The sequence below is a fragment of the Nannospalax galili genome, unplaced genomic scaffold, assembly GCF_000622305.1.
Source record: "Nannospalax galili isolate Female #2095 unplaced genomic scaffold, S.galili_v1.0 scaffold132, whole genome shotgun sequence".
NCBI classification, from domain to species: domain Eukaryota; kingdom Metazoa; phylum Chordata; class Mammalia; order Rodentia; family Spalacidae; genus Nannospalax; species Nannospalax galili.
In genome coordinates this window covers 2,542,999-2,561,555 of record NW_008332644.1, presented here as the reverse complement: position 1 = coordinate 2,561,555, position 18,557 = coordinate 2,542,999, and the positions used below count along the sequence as shown (strand labels likewise).

The 18,557-nt window shown below is 42.9% G+C and overlaps 1 protein-coding gene across 3 annotated transcripts in view; it reads left to right on the top strand.

Annotated features, from left to right (window-relative positions):
* The first annotated feature begins 2,388 nt into the window (after window positions 1-2,388).
* The window catches only part of Nt5c3a (5'-nucleotidase, cytosolic IIIA), a 59,814-nt gene continuing 43,645 nt past the window's right edge, over window positions 2,389-18,557 (top strand). Inside the window, exon 1 of one of the 3 annotated variants that reach the window (XM_029560859.1) lies at window positions 2,389-2,634. In XM_029560859.1, coding sequence (XP_029416719.1) covers window positions 2,497-2,634 — 138 coding nt within the window. In that variant the 5' untranslated portion in view covers window positions 2,389-2,496. The remainder of the gene's footprint in view (window positions 2,635-18,557) is intronic. The other 2 variants (XM_008827543.2, XM_029560860.1) reach the window with 2 other exon arrangements.

Genomic DNA, 18,557 nt, shown 5'->3' with positions numbered 1-18,557 from the left:
TTATATTACACATATGTATTACTGTATATATTAATATATATATGCACTGAATTTTTGTCTTAAAATTAGCATAATTGGGGCTGGAGAGATGGCTCAGTGAGTGATTAAGAACACTGGCTGTTCTTGCAGAAGACCCAGGTTCAAATCCCAGTACCACATGGCAGCTAACCACTGTCCATAACTCCAGTTCCAGGGGCTCCAACAGCCTCTTCTGTCTGTGGACACTGCATGACATGGGTGCGCTCACATACACATAGGCAATACACTCATACACATAAAATAAAATAATTTTAAAAATCAGCACAACTGATTTAAACTGCTGTAGTCTATTAAAAAGGAATAAGGGACAACAATCCTACCGTGAGAACTATGTAGTATTTGTACCCTACCTACTTCAACTACAGTCTGAAATTTGCATGAAACGTTGTTGAAGCCTGTTGCAGTGCTGGTTGCCGACCCAAGATACTCAAGCACCACATGATATTTATTCTTCAAGGGATTTCAGAATTTAATGTATTTTCTTAAAGATGTTTATAAAAGCACACATAAATTATGCTTGCATTTCCTCTAAAGCATCACACAGAATCCAAGGAGTGTGTTCACAGAACAAATGGAAAGAGCATTCATGCAGCCAGTGTTGGACTACCAGATAAAGATACCAGATAAAGCGGGCTTGGAACAGCCTTTCCATAATCTCCCTCTCTCCCTCCCCCTCCCCCCTCCCTCCAGATTTCGCTTTAGGAATGCCTGACAAGAGAGAGCAAGAAATGGGGTGCAGAGTAAAACAATCCTTAACTTCACTGTGATGAGATTCCGGCCACATAATCTCCAAAAATGACAAAATGAGATCAGACTGTGTCACCACAACATAGGCCACCTTGGCAGTATTATTTTAAGCTAAACGATACTGAGAACCAGTCAAAGCAGAAAAGATCTTTAATTTCTCTTCAATTCCTGAAAGTTTTAAACTCTTTTGTGTAAAAGAAATTTAAATATAAGGAAAATTTCATTAGCAAACACACCTATCAGGGAGAGAGCTAGCCCAAGACAATGTCTGAACTTGGGGCCTGGTAAGCATCCTTTCACTGAGCTCACATCCATCACCCTGGAAGGGACATGTATCTGTACCAGGGAGCCTTTGATCACCACACATTTCCCTTGCCACCATAATTTGTTTCCACTACACCTCAGAATTGTCAAATATATATTCTTTTCAGTCACCCAGGATGATATTTGTTGACCTCACTTAGCCACTTCAACGGTTTTGTTTTGGAGACAGGGTCAAAGTCTATAGTCCTGGCTGGTCTGCCATTGAATTCTTGGCAATCCTCCTGCCACAGAATCCCAAGTGCACATGGCACCACAACCAGCTTGTCTCCTATTTTCGTGAAACTGCTATTGCACAATACATAATTGTTTTTCTCCTGCTGATGAGTCTTGTGTCAACTGATTCTTTTTAAAATATTTATTTTTATGAGTGTTTTGCCTGCATGTATGTAGATGCACCTGTGTCGTGCAAAGCCTTTGGAAGTGGAGTTAGACTGCTGGTGGCAGCCACGTGGGTGCTGGGAACTGAACCCCGGTCTTAGACAAGAGCAGCCAGTGCCATCCCTCTAGGCCCCAATTTGATTCTTAGCCGAGCAAAAGCGCCTAGAAAAGGCAAACGCAATTGTCCCTCCTCTCTAACCCTCTTCTCTAACTCGTGATGGACTGTTCCAAGGTCAGGCTGGCAGAGGCAACACAAGCTCACAGAACTAGAGGGCCTCCCCGGGGCAGCCCCCCTGCACCCGGACACACCCACCCCGAGGCAGGCCGGTGAAACAACACCCACCCCTGGAAAGACACTGCACAACAAGAACTACTCTGAGGCTTTGCACACGGAGGTGGAAACCACCCCAGCGAGGAAGCAGCGAGTGACATGGAGCGGACACGCACCGGCCAACCCCGGCCTAAACCTAAGCCACCCAACGTGGTTTTACAAAGGACGCTACTGCGGTCAGACGCAGAGCCTGCTGGGAGTTGTAGTGCAGACGACAGCGGCGCAGCGGGAAGGTCGCTTGTCCACGGACCGGGGCTTTTTATTTTCTGAGACAATTACTGTGTAGCCAGGGGCTCGTCCCGCACGTTCACACTCGCAACTCTCCTGTAAAGCCTCCAGAGTGCTGGGTTCTGGGATGCACGCGGGCACGAGCCAGGATAACCTTCTTACTTCCGTTCTGTCATGGCAGCACTTCCGTCTTATCCTGCAGCACTCCCCCAACCAGGAGCGGGATTCCGGCCGAGGCCCTCGCTAGCCCCGCCCCGCATCATTGCTGGCCACGCCCCGTGCCCTCGCTGGCCTCGCGCCGTACTCTCGCTGACTACGCCCTCCGCAGCCACAGGCCAGGTCCCTCGTGACTCGGGGCGGGGCCTCCGGGCAAGGCGGGGCGCCCGAGCTCCCGGCTGGCCCACGGCGGCTCGGTGCTCTCTCCTGCTAGAGGTGCTTGTTTTCCCGCCATGGATCGCGCGGCCGTGGCGCGGGTGGGCGCGGTGGCGAGCGCCAGCGTGTGTGCGGTGGTGGCGGCTGTGATGCTGGCCCAGTACGTGTTCACCTTGAAGAGGAAGACAGGCCGCAAGACCAAGATCATCGAGATGGTGAGTTCGGGGACCCGCACAGCGGGGCCGGGACGGGGTCCGGAGCGGCGCGGGTCCCACGACGCGCTTTGCGCGGTAGGCGTCGGGAGGAGCGAGGCGAGTGGTGCAGGAGATGAGCTCATCTGCAAAACCCGAGTCTCCGCCAACGGTCTATGGATCGGGCACACGTTAATCGGATACCGACTGGGGACCCGGAACTTGTGGGCTGGGCTGCCGCGAGCCTGGCGGTGGGAACTGAACCCGTACCGTCGCGGACTGGACTGTAGCCCGTGGCGGTTAAGCATGGCTTAGGTTGCGTGTGTCCATCTCCCCAAGCGCCAGCCTTGCTAATGTCAGTCTCAAGAATTCCACCAAAGTCGACTGTGCGTCCTACACTTTTTGTTTGGTTGGACCTGACGGGCATGAGGAATGTAATTTATTTATTGGAATGCATTGTCACGGGTGTACTCCCCATAGTGTGCTACACATGTGAACATCCAGGACCAAGAAATAAGCTGAGAATCTATTATTATTATAGATTATATTTATGTGATAATACTTGAAATGGTTCAAACTGGTGAAAGAGATGCGTTGTCGTACTGGTTGGTATCCATGGCATAGGTTGAGTATAGGAATATTTTACCATAATTAGAAGTTAAAAATACTTCCTCATATACCAATAAGCGTAGGTTTTTAAAATTAATTTATTCTTGTATTCTTGCAGTTTATTTTCTCTACCTCTGTATACCCTAGTAGCAACTGTTTTGTTGTTGTTGTTGTTGTATTTGTTTTGGTCTTTTTGAGATACAGTCTCCCTAGCTGTCCTAGAACTCGCTATGTAGACCAGACTGGCCTAGAACTCACAGAGATCCGCCTGCCTCTGCCTCCCAAGTCCTGGGATCAAAGGCGTGCACCACGATGCTTGGCCTCTTTTTAGGTATCAAAAATTTTGTTTTCATGTTGCTGCACTGTTTAGAGAACTTCAGTGGTTTTGTTTTACTCCAAACTCAAAATTTATAAGTGTAAAAAGTTAATTTCTGTATCTTTCTGTGCATAAACTGTGGATTGTTTTTTCACAAAATCTTAAGGAATAACTTGTTTTTGGTCTGAAAAAGAAAAAATGAAGGCCCATCCAGAATGCCAAATTATTTGCACTGTAAAAAATCAGTCCGTGTTTACACGTATGCATAGTACTTATTTTAATTTAGCTGTAAATGTGTGTGGCCTGCTAGCAGCTTTTCAATGGGAAACGTGAAAAGGGTTTTAGAGTTTTACCTCGTAATTTTAATAGATTGCTTCTTTAGATGGGAAAAGTAGTTGGATGACCCAAAATAATGGCCTAGGCGTAGTCCTGGTTTCTTCTCTTTGTAATAGCCTTGTTTTAGGGGTCTGCTCTGCCCACCCCCACCCTCTTCCCACACAGAATTTGTACAAATCCAGCTGTTCTGGTGATAAATAATGGATAACTGCCTAACCAAGATGGGCTAGGAAAAAATGACATCAGTGGGGTCCACTGAGCCCATGGTGACCCTTCTGCTGCAACCTCCTGAGTCCTGAGAGTACGCCTGTGAACCACCCTGCCCACAAACGGGGTTTGTTTGTTTGTTTAATTTTATTTTATGTATTGCCTGCATGTAGGTAAGTACACCCATGTCATGCAATGCCTGAGGAGAACAGAAGAGGCTGTTGGATCCCCTGGAACTGTAGTTACTGACAGTTGTTAGCTGCCTTGTGGGGGCTGGGATTCGAACCCGGGTCTTCTGCAAGAACAACCAGTGTTCTTAACCGCTGAGCCATGGCTCCAGCCCCACACAAACAGATTTTTAATTGAAAGACTTAAGTTGCCAGTGAGCCATGCACACTTCTGTGGACATGTCCAGTAAGATAGTAACTAAAACATCCAGAGGAAGCCATTCAGAAGGCATGCTGGAGTATGAGCGGGGATGAAAGGAACCACAGGGAAGTTGGGTGGTTTTTCCTTCCAAATGTATCCTTTTGTTTGCTCCAGGAGTCTCTGTAATGCCTACCCCTACTTGTTAATGGAGCTAGTTTGGGGTAGATTTCAACACACACACACACACACACACACACACACACACGCACACACGGTGTGTGACCCAGGGCTTTACATGTGCTAGACAAACATACTTACATCCCCAACCCATTTTTAATTTTTATTCTTGACAGGGTCTTCCTTAGTTGCCCATCCTTGTTTTGACTTTTCAGCCTTGCCTCAATTGGAATTATAGGCTTGCACCACCATTATCTTTTTATTATACCTAAAAAATCTTTATTACACCTGAAATCTCTTTAAGATTACTAATTAATTTAACATAATCAAATACTTGGAGTAAACTTCATTGTAGAACAATCTTAGTTTGCAGTAATATGGACAAGTTAAGAGTAAAGTTCTCATAATGCCCTACCAGTTTCCCTTGTTATTAACCTCTTATATTTGTATGACTCAATTTGATAACAGTTAATGAACAAATACTGATTTGTTATTAAATGTCCATGCTTTATCCAAATATCCTTTTTTTCTTAATGCCCTTCTCTGCCCCAGGAGCTGCTCCTGGGTACCACATTGCACTTAGTCACCATAGCTCCCCCTCTGTGATGGTGGGGTCAAAACCAGGGCCTCTTACATGCACGTTCTATCCTTGACCTACACGCTGGCCTCCTTATTGCCTCTTGACTGTGACACTTTCTCAGACTTAACTTGTTTGTGTCCCTCACCATTTCTGATAGTTGTTAGGTATTTTGTAGAATGTCCTCGGTTGGATTTTTTCTGAAGTTTTTCATGATTCACTAGCGTTCTCAGAAGAAGATGGCAGGCGAGGTACTATTTTCATCCTACATCCAGGGTGCATAGGGTCATCCTGACTCAGGACTTTAACGTTGGTGGCCTGGTTGAGGTAGTGCTTGTCAGTTACTCCCCGTTACCGCCTTCTGTGCTGTGCTCTTTGGAGGGGACTTGGTGTGAGAAGTTCACCGAGTTAGGATTCACATCCTTGAAGGTAAAGTATAAACATAAATAATTTGGAATTGTTCTGCATGGGAAACCCCCCCCCCCATTTATTTTCTTATGTGGTCACATTTGTATCTGTACAGACTAGTAGATATTTATTCTATTTTGGGATTGTGATTCAGCACGACTTTACTTTGTGGCTTATGTTGTTCCCAGGTTAACCACTGAGAGCTCTGCAATTGGCTCTTCTGTCTCTGTCACATTACAATCAAGTCAGTAAACTTTTCCATCTGAAAAGGAAATATTGGGTGCCCAGTAAATGATGTGGCAAGAGCAAAAAGGGGTGGAACAGAGGTTTGGGTTGCCTGGTTTTGTTGTGAAGCAGGGTCTTGCAGTATTACCCATGCCAGTCTTGGACCCATGGACTTAACTGATCCTCCCACTTCACTCTCTCCTGTAGCTGGGACCACAGGTGTGTGTCAGTACACCTGGTATCTAGAGTGGAAGTTTCAGACTACGCCCATATGCCCAATCCCACTCAGATTCCCTTTTGAGTATTGATTTTTTAGTAATCTGAAGTTTTTTAAGTTTAATTTTATTTAAAAATTATAAGGCACACAAAAAATTATAAGGTGGGCCAGCAAGATGGAGGCACTTGCCACAGGGGGGCTGACAATACTGACTCAGCAGTCCTCCTGTAACCTCATCACACTTGTGATGCACACACTTCCCCTCCCCAGCCACATACAAACTAAACGAATAGATGTAATTTTAAACTCTTAAGGATATAATTTTGTGGCACATGAAAATTATATGAATTTCATGGTTCCTGGATGTGCTGATTTATTGAGACAGGATCTTTCTCCTTGTAAAACTCAGGTTGGCCAGGAACTCAATGATCTTCCAGCCTTGGCCTCCAGAATGCTGATTACAGGAATCTATCATGACAGATTCCATGTTTATTACAACATAATCATAACTGTTCATTTTTATGCTTATAGGGAGTACTTCATGCAACAGCATTAAAGTTGAGTAGTTGAGACCGTAGATTACTTCCTGCTGCTTCACACATTAACAACAACACAACATTTCAGGTACCACCGTATCGCATACTATGTGAAAAACTATTTTCAAAGAAGAAATATGTATAAATGTCAATACAGGCAAGCACTATAAGTGAACATTTGCAGTGAATTTTTTTTTTAATTTCCTGTACCTAGGGCCTTGTGCATACCAGGCAAGCACTTCATGAGCCCATTTAAAATTTTTTTCTGAGATTGAGTCTCAGTAGGTTGCTCAGACTGGCCTTCAATTTGCAGTCCTCTGTATTAGCTAGGATTACAGATGTGAGACCAAGCCTGTGACAATAGATTTTGATGATACAAAATGCTGATATTGGACCACAACTAAGTGAAATGTTAGCAGAAAACAAACTAAAAAACAGCAATAAAAGTCTCCCAAGCAAGGCTTGATGCTTCTCAGTAGAACCTGTATTCTAAAAATCAGTGCTCAGTTGTGTTCTGTCGCTGTTCCATCAGTAAGGTTGTAGAAATGTATGCTTTGTTCTTAATTTTTTTAGTTATTATTGCATGTGTGTACCTGATGCTAGGGGGCATGCACATGTGTGTGGAAATCAAAGGACAACTTTGGAGTCGGTTCTCTCATTCCACCATTACATGGGCTCCAGGGATCAAACTCAGGTGGCCAGCTTGCGGTGCCTTTACCCCCTGAGCCATCTCATTGATCCCAGTACTCTTTTAAGACAGGGTCTTGCTGTGTAGCCCAGACCAGCATGGAACTCACGGCTGTCCTGCCTTGAGAATGCTGGGATTGCAGGGATGAGCCATCGTACTTGGCTTACTAGGTTGGTTTTTATTCATGGACATTGTTTTCATATTTTATTCTTTCCAGAGAGCATTAATCTACATCCACATTAGCTTAACCCAAATATAAAAGCTTTAGCAATAATACAGTTTTAGGGATGTAGTAGGAATTGTAACTTGCCTCACAGAGGAAAAACCCAGTACTTAGTGCTAAAACAAGCATTACTGGTTAAAAACATACCAGTGACAAAACAATAAATATAAATAAAAACATAGCAATGGAACTGGGGACATAGCTCAGTTGCAGAGCACTGGCTTAGCATGTCTCTGGATTCAGTCCCTACCAAGGTCTCAAAAAAAGTGTTTTAAAAAAGAGCAGGGTTTTGTGGCTTTTTCTTGTGTGCCATGCTTAAGATCAAATCCAGGGCCTTTGGCACTTTGCAGGTGCTCTACCGCCAAGCTACCCCAAGGTGGTCTTTTAAAATTACACACCACTGTTTCTAAAAATAAGAAGTAGAAAGTTGTGTTTATTATCAACATTTGGAAGTCAACATTACTAATTCATGCCAGTATTTTGAGTTCTCCCTCCCTTTCTCTAGGCATGGCAGTGCTCGTGCCAGAACCCCAGCCTCAGGGAGGGTAGACGGGAGCAGAGAGAGAGGGAGGGAGGGAGGGAGGGAGGGAGGGAGAGAGAGAGAGAGAGAGAGAGAGAGAGAGAGAGAGAGAGAGAGAGAGAGATGACTGTGTGTTGATTGGTTGATTGGGATAATGCTGATCTGGGATAATGCTGGTATGGACAGGTACCGTTGTCCAAGTTCCTCCTGGAGCACCCTGTTCACAGAGGTGACACAGTGACATACAGGAAAGAGAGTCATCTGGACCTACGTCAGTCATGGTGTCAGTGAAAACTGAATGTCTTAGTAAACATTTTGTGTGTTGAGGACCTTGGGCGTTGTGGTGTTGGCATACTGCTGTCCACTGAGACCTGTCTTCTCCCAGCCTATGGCTGCAGGTGTTTTCTTTTCTCTACAGTTAATGGCCAGCAGTGAGGGAAGGGAGAGGAGAGAATACTGCTCTTTCCCTGCTCCTCTTTCTTGACCCACCAGATTTTGCTTTGGACTTTGGGGTCTGTGACGGGGAAAGGACAACACTGGGACATTTTAAAAATTAGACTGTATTTAACAAATTGTGCTGTCTGGACCTGCTAGGATGTCAGTTTTTATGGTACGGGGGATTTAACCCAGGACCTCACACACATGTGGAAAGCACACACTCTTTCCCTGACTTCTATTCCTAGCTTCATGCAAGGTCTTTAAAGTTGACTAGCCAAGGAACTGGCTCAGCGGGTAAAGACACCTGCTATCACCTGCTACCTAGCCTGACGACCTGAGTTCAACCCCTGGGACCCACATGGTAGAAGAAGAGAACCAGCTCCTGTAAGTTGTCCTCCAGCCTTCACACATACATGTGAACAGGCACACAGTACTCTAAATTAATTAACCAACTAACATAATTGTAAAAATATTAAAGATTTAAAGTTGACTGTCTTTTCCTTTCTCTTTTTAAAAACTTTTATTTATTTTATTTTATGTATATGAGTGTGTTGTCTGCATGTGTGTAAGTGTACCCGTGTCATGCAGTACCCACAGAGGTCAGAATAGAGTGTCGGATCCCCTGGAACTGGAGTTACTGGTGGTTAGCCGCCCAGTGGATGCTGAGAATTGAACCTGGGTCCTCTGCAAGAGCAGCCAGTACTCTTAACTGCTGAGCATCTCTCCAGCTCTCTTTTCCTTTCTTTAATATTTACTTATTTATTTTTGAGACACTGGGAATTGAACCCAAGATCTCACACAGCTCTACTACTGAGCTGTGTGCTCAGCTTGTACGTTGACTGTTTCTTGTCCTTCCCTACATCCTCTCTGTAGGCACCACATTTCCCTTAGCATCGCTATTGCTCTCAGCCCTGCAGTGTTAAATTTTCTATTGTGTGTGTGTGTTTATTGTTGTTTTCAGGCCTGGGGATTAAATATGCTAGGCTAAGCACTCTTACCACTGAGCTGCGTTCCCAGACCCAGTATTTATTTACTACCCTTCAAACCAAACCTCATTTGGTCTTTCCATCTATGTTTAAGAAGTTAATTGTATTTTATGGGGCTAGAGTGATGGCTCAGCAGTTAAGAACACCCATGTGCGAATCCCAGCACCCACATGGCAGCTAACAACTGTCAGTAACTCCAGTCCGAGGGGATCCGACAGCCTCTTCTGTTCTCCTTGGGCATTGCACAACACGGGTACACTTACCTACATGCAGGCAGTGCACACATACCCATAAAATAAAATAAAAAATAATAAAAAATATTTTAAAAGAAGTTAGTTGTATTTTACGTAATGAAAATGAAAACTATGTGAAGTGTAGCATTTTCCAACAGCAATTTATTTATATTTGAGACCGTGTCTCACTGTAGCCCAAGCTAATTTGAACTTGGGATATTCCTGCCACAGCCTTCTCAGTGCTGGAAGTACAGGCATGTGCCACAGCCAGATCTGGAAATCCTGTCAGGAGATGTCAAACTGAGTGTGAAATCATTTTAGGAGCTGGGCATGCCAGATTCTTGTCTTACAGCATAGTGTAACAACGGCTGGATTATGGTGAATTTTGAGAGCCTGGGAGGCAGTTGACTTCTTGCCTGTCTTAGGAAATGTGAGGAATGGTGAGCGAACCCAGCAGTATTGTGATGTGGAGGAAAGCTAGTGGAGTGCTTGCCTAGCATGCATGGGACTGAGTTCAGTGCCCAGCACTACAGTCAAGAATGCTTGCCATACAAACAGGAGGACCAGAGTTCAGTCCCAGCACCCTTATAAAAGCTGGTGTCCTCTTGCACACACAGGAAGATTGCTGGGCTTTGCTGCCTGCTTGAGCTCGAGGTTGAGCCTGAAGTGCTCCCACAAAGGAATTCATCAGAGATAATAGAGGATATACCATGCCCATACACGTGTGCATGCACCACACACATATACACCCCCCACACACACACAATTTGAAATCCTGTCTTTGTGGGTGCTATGGTTGAAAATCATCAGAAAGTGGAGCTGGGCTGTCAGGGAAGTCTTGAGATAAACACATGAGACTAGTGCCGTGTGTAGCTCAGGCTTGTAGTCTCAGTACTTGGGACGCAGGGACAGGAGGATGACTATAAATGTAAAGCCAGCTTGGTCTGTATAGCTAATCAAGACTACACAGGGAAATCATATCTCAGAAAACGAAACAAAAGACAGAAGAGCCACAGACTGATGGGTACAGTCGAGGATAGCTTTCTATACGTACACATTATTATACCTAGCTTAGATAGTTGCCTCTCAGTGCTGTTTTTAAAGATTTTTTTACATGTGTGCCTGTATGTGCACCACCATGTGTGCCTGATGCTCTCAGAGGCCAGAAGAGGGTGACAGATCCCCTGGAACTGGAATTGCAAACAGTTGTGAACTGCTGTGTAAGTGCTGGGAACCAAGCCCAGGTCCTCTGCAACAGCAGTAAGTGCTTTTAACTGCCGAACCGTCACTCCAGCACCCCACTCTTGTTCCAGTACTTAAGAACATGATGTTTGTTAGGTAGTCATGATTCTGGCATCATTTTCTCTGACTGTAGTCTGCTTAGAGTGCACCACATGTTTACCTCAAACCAGCGTCATACTTTAGCCCTGATGATTTGGAGCTTAATTCATTGTTTTAGAAGTCAACAACAACAACAACAACAAAAAAAAAAGATTCAGTATATCCCCATTTCCCTTTATGCTATTTTAATATATCAAGTAGCTGAAAGGGTAACAAATAGTAATCAAGATGCAATTCTATTTGGCTTTTGTGTTTAAAGATTTACCAAATTATGTCATAGTTACTAATACTGGAACATCAGATTTGAATAAAGGATGTTCATTGACATAATGAACATTTTTACAAATGATTAGCCTTATTAACCTCAGTATTTTGAACCACAAAAAAATATTGTGTACAGAAAATCTTCATGCTTAATTTTTCACATAAAGAAATAAAGTTGGGGCTGGAGAGATGGCTCAGCGTTTAAGAGCACTGTCTGCTCTTGCAGAGGACCCAGGTTCAAGTCCCAGCACCCACATGATGGCTACAAACCGTCCTTAACTCCAGTTCCAGAAGAATCTGAAGCCCTCTTCTGACCTCTGCAGCATTGCACGACACGGATGCGCTCACATACATGCAGGCAGTACACTCATACACATAAAATAAAGTAATAAATAAAAATATTTAAAAAAATAAAGTCAAAATAATATACACCTATAACGTAAAGATGTATTCAGGTATCAAATGTTTGAAAAATAATTTTAGGGAGTGTCTTATATTTACTTTTTTCCAATATGTTTATTTTTGAGTCACTCTCTAGAGCAAGGCCATTTCTTGACATGATGACATACTTTTTTTGGAAACCTATTTTATCTTGGCTAGATTCATTGATTGTGTGGTTCTTTTGTTATTTGGGTTTTGAGACAAGGTCCCACTCTGTAGCCCTAGCAGGCCTTGAACTTTATAGACTAAGCTGGCCTTGAACGCACAGAAATCCATCTACATCTGCCTCCTGAATGCTGAGATTAAAGGAGTGCACCATCATGCCCAGCCAGATTCATTATTTTATCCAGCAAACTAATTGTATTTTCCAGAGTGCTTCTCTAGCATGTTCAAGGGCCTAGGTTCCATCCCCAGCACCATAAAATAAATAAAATAAACACTGCTCTTTTCACTGAATGACCGAGACCAAGCCATTTTAGTGCCTTATCTGAGATTTTGTTTGATCAAACTCTAGTACATAGATTTTAAAATGTATATTAGAACATCTTGAACCAGGGGGCTGGGAAGATGGCTCAGTCAGTAAAGGGCTTGCTGTGCAAACATGAGGACCTGATCTCAGATTCCAGGTTCAGTGAGAGACCCTGAAAAAATAAGGTGGAGAGTGAGTGGGGAAGACGCCCAGCATTGACTCTGACCTCCACATCTGCAAGAATTTATTTACGTAATGATATATGCATCACTTCTCTTTCCTTGGACTTTGCATTTTCTTTACCGGTTGTGATTTTGGCTAGTCTTGTAGTTTGAATGTAAAATGCCCCACATAAACTCATGTTTGAACACAACTGGGGGCAGGCCTTGCAGTGAGAACTAGTGGGAGGAAGTGGCTCCCTGGAGGTGCATCTTGAGGTTTCTCATCTTGGCCTCACTTCCTGTCTCTCTCTGCTTCCTGACTGGATGCAACATGACAAGCTGGCCTCAAGTTCTCTCTGCCACACCTTCCCTATAAGGTGGACTGCACCCTTCAAACCCTGAGCCAGAATGAGCCAGAATGAACCAGAATACACCCTTCCACCTTCAAGTTACTTCTCAGGTGTTATCACAGCAATGACTAACACAGATAGCAGGAGTTAAATTTTAAACTTGTAAATTTTCATATCCTCAAAGCTGATATGAGGATGACCACTTTTATATATACTGATGAAAAAGATGCACTGTTTGATCAGCCAGCATGCTTCAGCACTTACTGGCTGATAATGAACAGTCTGAAAGATAAAGGTGAATAAAACACAATTGCAGACCTCAGAGTTCAGTCTAGGAGGTAGCCCAGGATAGCCCCAAACTTGAGCAGTGTTCCTGCATCCCAAGTACTGGGATTACAAGTACAAGCCACCCTACCCTACTTCAAGTACACTCTTTAAACATCTCTGTATCTCAACTTGTATCTGATTTATATCAGTGCTCAGATTAATGTATGACCTTTTAGTACTTGATTTGAATTCATGAATTGTCTTATGAAACATTTTCTCAGAACTTCTTTTCTGTTATTAGCTAATGATGTTTCATAATGTATAATTTTTTTTTAATTATGTATATGTGGGGAAATTGCTTTCGAAGGGCAGAAGAAGACATCAGATCCCCTGGAGCTGGAATCACACTCGGCTGTGAGGCTCCAACATATCTGTTTTTTGTCATTGTTTCTTTATATTTGAGACAGGGTCTTGCTGTGTAATCTTGGCTGGCTTGAGACTCAAGGTGCTCCCCCTGCCTCAGCCTACTAAACAGTGAGATTACATGCACATATTACCATATCTGGTGATCTAATGGTACTATTTGTGAGAGAGAGAGAGAGAGAGAGAGAGAGAGAGAGAGAGAGAGTCAGAGAGAGTCACTATGTAGCCCTGAATGTAGCCCTGAGTAACCTGGAACTCTATGTAGACCAGGCTGACTTTGAACTCACAGAGCTCTGCCACCTCTACCTCCCAGGCGTGCGCCACCACACCTGCCTAATAGTATTCTTAGGATTAAATGGATTTAGAGTCTGAGATCTCACAGGAGGTCACAAAGGTTGTTGGAGTCAGCAAAAGGGTACCTTCCCAGGAACTCCTCTGAAATATGACCAAGAGTTGAACTCCTATGATTTGGGGTGGGGGTGCTGTCTTTGCAATATGTGAGTTCCTTTTATCTTGGAAAAATGAGCCTGATAATTCACAGAAGTAGGGGCAGTGAGCTAGACCAGGTGAGGTCCTGGCAAGGAGGTTGAAAGGGTTTAGAGATTAGTCTTTTTTAAGATTTATTTTTATTTATTTATTTATTTATTTTTGACTTTTTGAGACAGGGTCTCCCTGTAGTCCCAGCTGACCTGAACTCACTATGTAGACCAGGCTGGCCTTGAACTCACAACGATCTGCCTGCCTCTGCCTCCTGAGTGCTGGGATTAAAGGTGTGCACCACCACGCCTGGCTTTATTTTTAAAGATTTTATTTGTTATTTTTATTTTATGTATATGAGTGTATTGTCTGCATGTATGTAAGTATAGCAGTGTTGTGCAGTGCCCACAGAGGTCAGAAGAGGCCATGTGATTCCCCGGAACTGGAGTTACAGAAGGTTGTTAGCTGCCATGTGGGTACTAGGAACTTAACCCAGACCCTCTGCAAGAGAAGCCAGTGGTCTTAATTACTGAACCATCTCTCCAACCCTGCTTATTTTTATTTTACGTGTATGAGTGTTTTGACTGCATATAAGTGCACCACATGCATGCAATGCCTGCAGAGGCCAGAAGGTGGCGCCGGATCCCCTGGAACTGGAGTTACAGACCAAGGAAAAGAACTTTAGGGTGAGTCATTAGGAAGCAAAGTTGGATTTATTAAGAAACAGTACATGCTTTAGATTTGGGGGGACAGAGAAAGAGAGGTGGAAAGGGGCATAAATGTCTTAATGATAGATATAGGGGGCTAGAGAGTAGAGAGCAGACTCAGTGGTTAAGAGCAAGCATTTATCTTCCAGAGGCCCTGAGTTCAAGTCCTAGCACCTCTATCAAGTAACCCAGCAGATCCCATGTCCTCTTCTGACCTCTGAGGCACCTGCAGGCACACACACATACATATGGGCAAAATAAATCTTTTTTTTAAAAAACCCACTTATATGTATATGTGTGTGTGTATATGTATATGTATGATTTTGTGACTTTTGAAATTACATTTTTCAAAGAATACAACTTAATACCATGTTCAAAGATTAAGCAGAATTAAGTAAAATTAGGTTTTAAAAACAAACTTATTCATTTCTTTTATCTTAAAGAATGTCTATTATTTATTTATTTACTTATTTATTTATTTTGGTCTTTTTGAGACAGGGACTCCCTGTAGCCTCAGCTGGCCTGGAGATCCCTATGTAGACCAGGCTAGCCTTGAACTCACAGAGATCCACCTGCTTCTGCCTTCTGTGCTGGGATTAAAGGCGTGTACCACCACACCCAGCTTAAAGAATGTCCTTTTATGAATGAAGGTGGTTCAGCATTCGGGTTTATGGAAGAGAGAAGAGTACTATTAAAATTAAACTCAAAGGTCACAGACATTTAAAAAAGAGTAAATGAACTTAAGTATTGGAATGGTGGTGGTATCTGAGGAGTAACAGTCATAAGTAGTAGAGTTTGAAGAAAATATATCTTGAGCCAAGGGAAGTGCATTAAACTCTTAGCATTGATCTTAACATTTATAGACAAAGCTCTTTTTTTTTTTTTTTTTTTATGAAATTGCTTGAGCATGCTAGGCAGACACTCTATAGTGAGCCGCATCCTCCAAGTCCTTCAAGATCATCTTGAATCCCCAGATTAGCAAATATTTCAGAAATGTTTGTGGCAGGCTCTGTGACTTTGCCCCTCTAAGTCACATTTGTCACGCTTCCTGCACATTATCTCTGTGCCACAAGTTGACCACGCTTTCAATGCCAGTGAAGAATTTGATCTCTTATCCAGTGAGCGGTTTTATTTAGCTAGAAATAGTGACTTCCTGAAAGAACTATAGTTTTTTGTTTGTTTGTTTCTTTTATGTGAAATTATGTATATCAGATGAAACCAATTTTGAACTAGTTACTAAACTCTTTACATCCTTTTAATTTCTATACTTGGATTATCAACATTGATTAGGGGGTGATGGGTTGGCGTGTTTTCACTTAATGAAATAGAGTTTTACCACCTCGCCCTGGCTTGCAAGAGCTGATTATATAAACAACTAGAGGACATGGGGCATTATTTTTAAATACAGTATTCCTGCTTGGTAATGTGTTATGCCTGTGGTTCTCAAACGAGCCTCGGGCAGGAATGTAAATTATCTAGCCCTACCTCGGATGCGCAGTCCAGAAAATCTGCACGTGGGACCAGCAGCATGATTTTGTGTGTGGTTGTTGGTATTTGTTTTTGACAAGAGGTCTCATTACTGTAGCCCAGGCTGGCTTCAACTAAGTTTTCTGCCTTCGCCTCCCTAGTGTTCCAGTTCTCCAGTTACAGACGTGCACCTCCAAGCCTAGCCAGCCATCTGCTCAAACAAGTCTCCATGTCATTTTGCTGCATGATAACACTGGAGAATCACTTGAAGTTAACAATTCAGATTCTTACCTCCAGCAAAACATGGATTGTGCATAACTTCCTGGTTCTTGTTTTTAGAATTACAGCTGCCAGACAGTTGCTACATGAGAGAGAAAAAGCACATTGGATCTGGTGATGCGTGCTTGTAATCACAGCGCTTGATCTCGTATCCAGTGACCTGGTTTTATTTAGCTAGAAGTAGTGACTTCCTGAAACATAGTTGTTGTTGTTTTTTCTTATTTTCTTTTATGTGAAATCATCTATAACAGATGAAATTTGAACTATTCACATTTTTAATTTGTCTTTGGGAGGCTGTGGCACGAGGATTGCTGCAAAGTCAAGCTTGGGCTACACAGCAAGACTGTCTCAAAAACCAAAGCAACAAAAAAAGGACCAGCAAAATTGCACAGTAGGTAAAGGCATTTGCTGGCAACCTGAATTCAGTTCTCAGAACCCACATGGTGGAATGAGAGAACCAAGCCCCAAAGTTGCCCCCCCAAAAAAACAACATGCTGGAGGTTGGGAGGGAGTGTTCAATTAAAGAAAAATGATAATACTGTAGGAAAAGAAAAATGGGTATTTTCATTTACTCAGCTGAAGACAACATTCATATAAGGAAATGTTCAGTTGCCCAAAACAGAATTAAATCTGTATGAGTCAGTGATGGGGCAGTTGTGATCCCAAAGAAATATCCATGTGTGTGCTTGCGTGTCAGTGAAGAGCGGGGAAAGCAAATAAGTTGCTTCTTAGAGTTGTTAATGACGACGGTGGACTTGAGAGAGTGACTCTGGGAAGGCACACATCCGCTTTTCATCCTTTACTAACATTTTATACTGTGCGAAACATGAGCATCACGGGAGTTTCGCTGTTGGAGAGATTGGTTTGTTGAATTTGAGGCTAAGCTGTTCCAGGCTGGCTTCAAGGCGTTCACTTCTTTTTTCGTTTTCCTCCTTGGTTTTCACTGTGTACGGTCATCCTACACGGTACTGTGTTCCAAAGGACCTTGTCACTCCAATGTATCTTGTACGTTGAGAATATTCTTTCAGAGACCCCCCCCCCGCCTTTTTCATGCCTCCCAGTTCTGCCTTCTTGTGTGTGTACATACGTTATTCATGTATCAGTATAAAAGCTGGGAACCACAGGAGAACACATATATTTGTCCAAGATTGGCTTGATTTGCCTAATATGATTATCTCTAGCTAACACCCATTGTCCTGCAAACCATACAACTTCCTTCTTTGTGGCTAGAGAGAGAGAGAGAGAGAGAGAGAGAGAGAGAGACTCTTTTTTCATGTTTAAAGGAATCTCCATGCTGATTTCCATAGAAGCTGAACCAGTTTGCATCCCCACCAGCGGTATTGTAAGTGTCCCTTTTGTCTGCTCCTTGCCATTGTGCGTTGTTACTTGTTTCAGGATAATGATGGCCTTTCTGATGGGTAAGAGGGAATCTTGATGTAGTTTTAATTTGCATATCTCTGATGGCTAGTGAGAGAGAACATGTTTTCATTGTTGTTTTAAACAATATGCATTTATTTAGCAACAATGGTACATATTAGAATTATTCAGTGAAAAAAAGCAAATATCTCAGTGCTTTTAAATCCTGGCCACATTACTCTTTGATGTTCAGGGATAACAAATCAGTATTCCCAGAAATTCTCAGAAATCTCAAAGTCATGGTTATTTTAAACATGTAACAATTTTCACATTCTATTTAAATAGCTGAACTTCTTGTTTAAAGAATAAAATGTGAGCTGGAGAGCTAGCACAGCCATTTAGGCTCAGGCTCACAACCAAAAAGACAAGAATAAAATACAGTAAGTTTAGTAGTACTTAGCACTAGAGTGTATAGAAATACCCAAATAGGGGCTGGAGAGATGGCTCAGCAGTTAAGAACACTTGCTATTCTTGCAGAAGACCCAGGTTCAAATCCCAGCACCCACATGGCAGCTAACAACTGTCTGTAACTCCAGTTCCAGGGTATCCAACAGCCTCTTCTGTCCTCTGCAGCATTGCACGACACGGGTGAACTTACCTACATACAGGCAATACATGCATACACATAAAATAAAAATAATAAAGTATATTTTTTTAAATCTGCAAAAAAAATTAAAAAAAAAAAAGAAATACCCAAACAATGAAAAACATAGATTAAATTTAGATGTCAGGCCGGAGGGATAGCATAGCTATTAAAGGCTAAGGCTAACAACCAAAACGTTAAATTTAGATGTCCCAGTGAGGTAACAGCCCCTCGTGG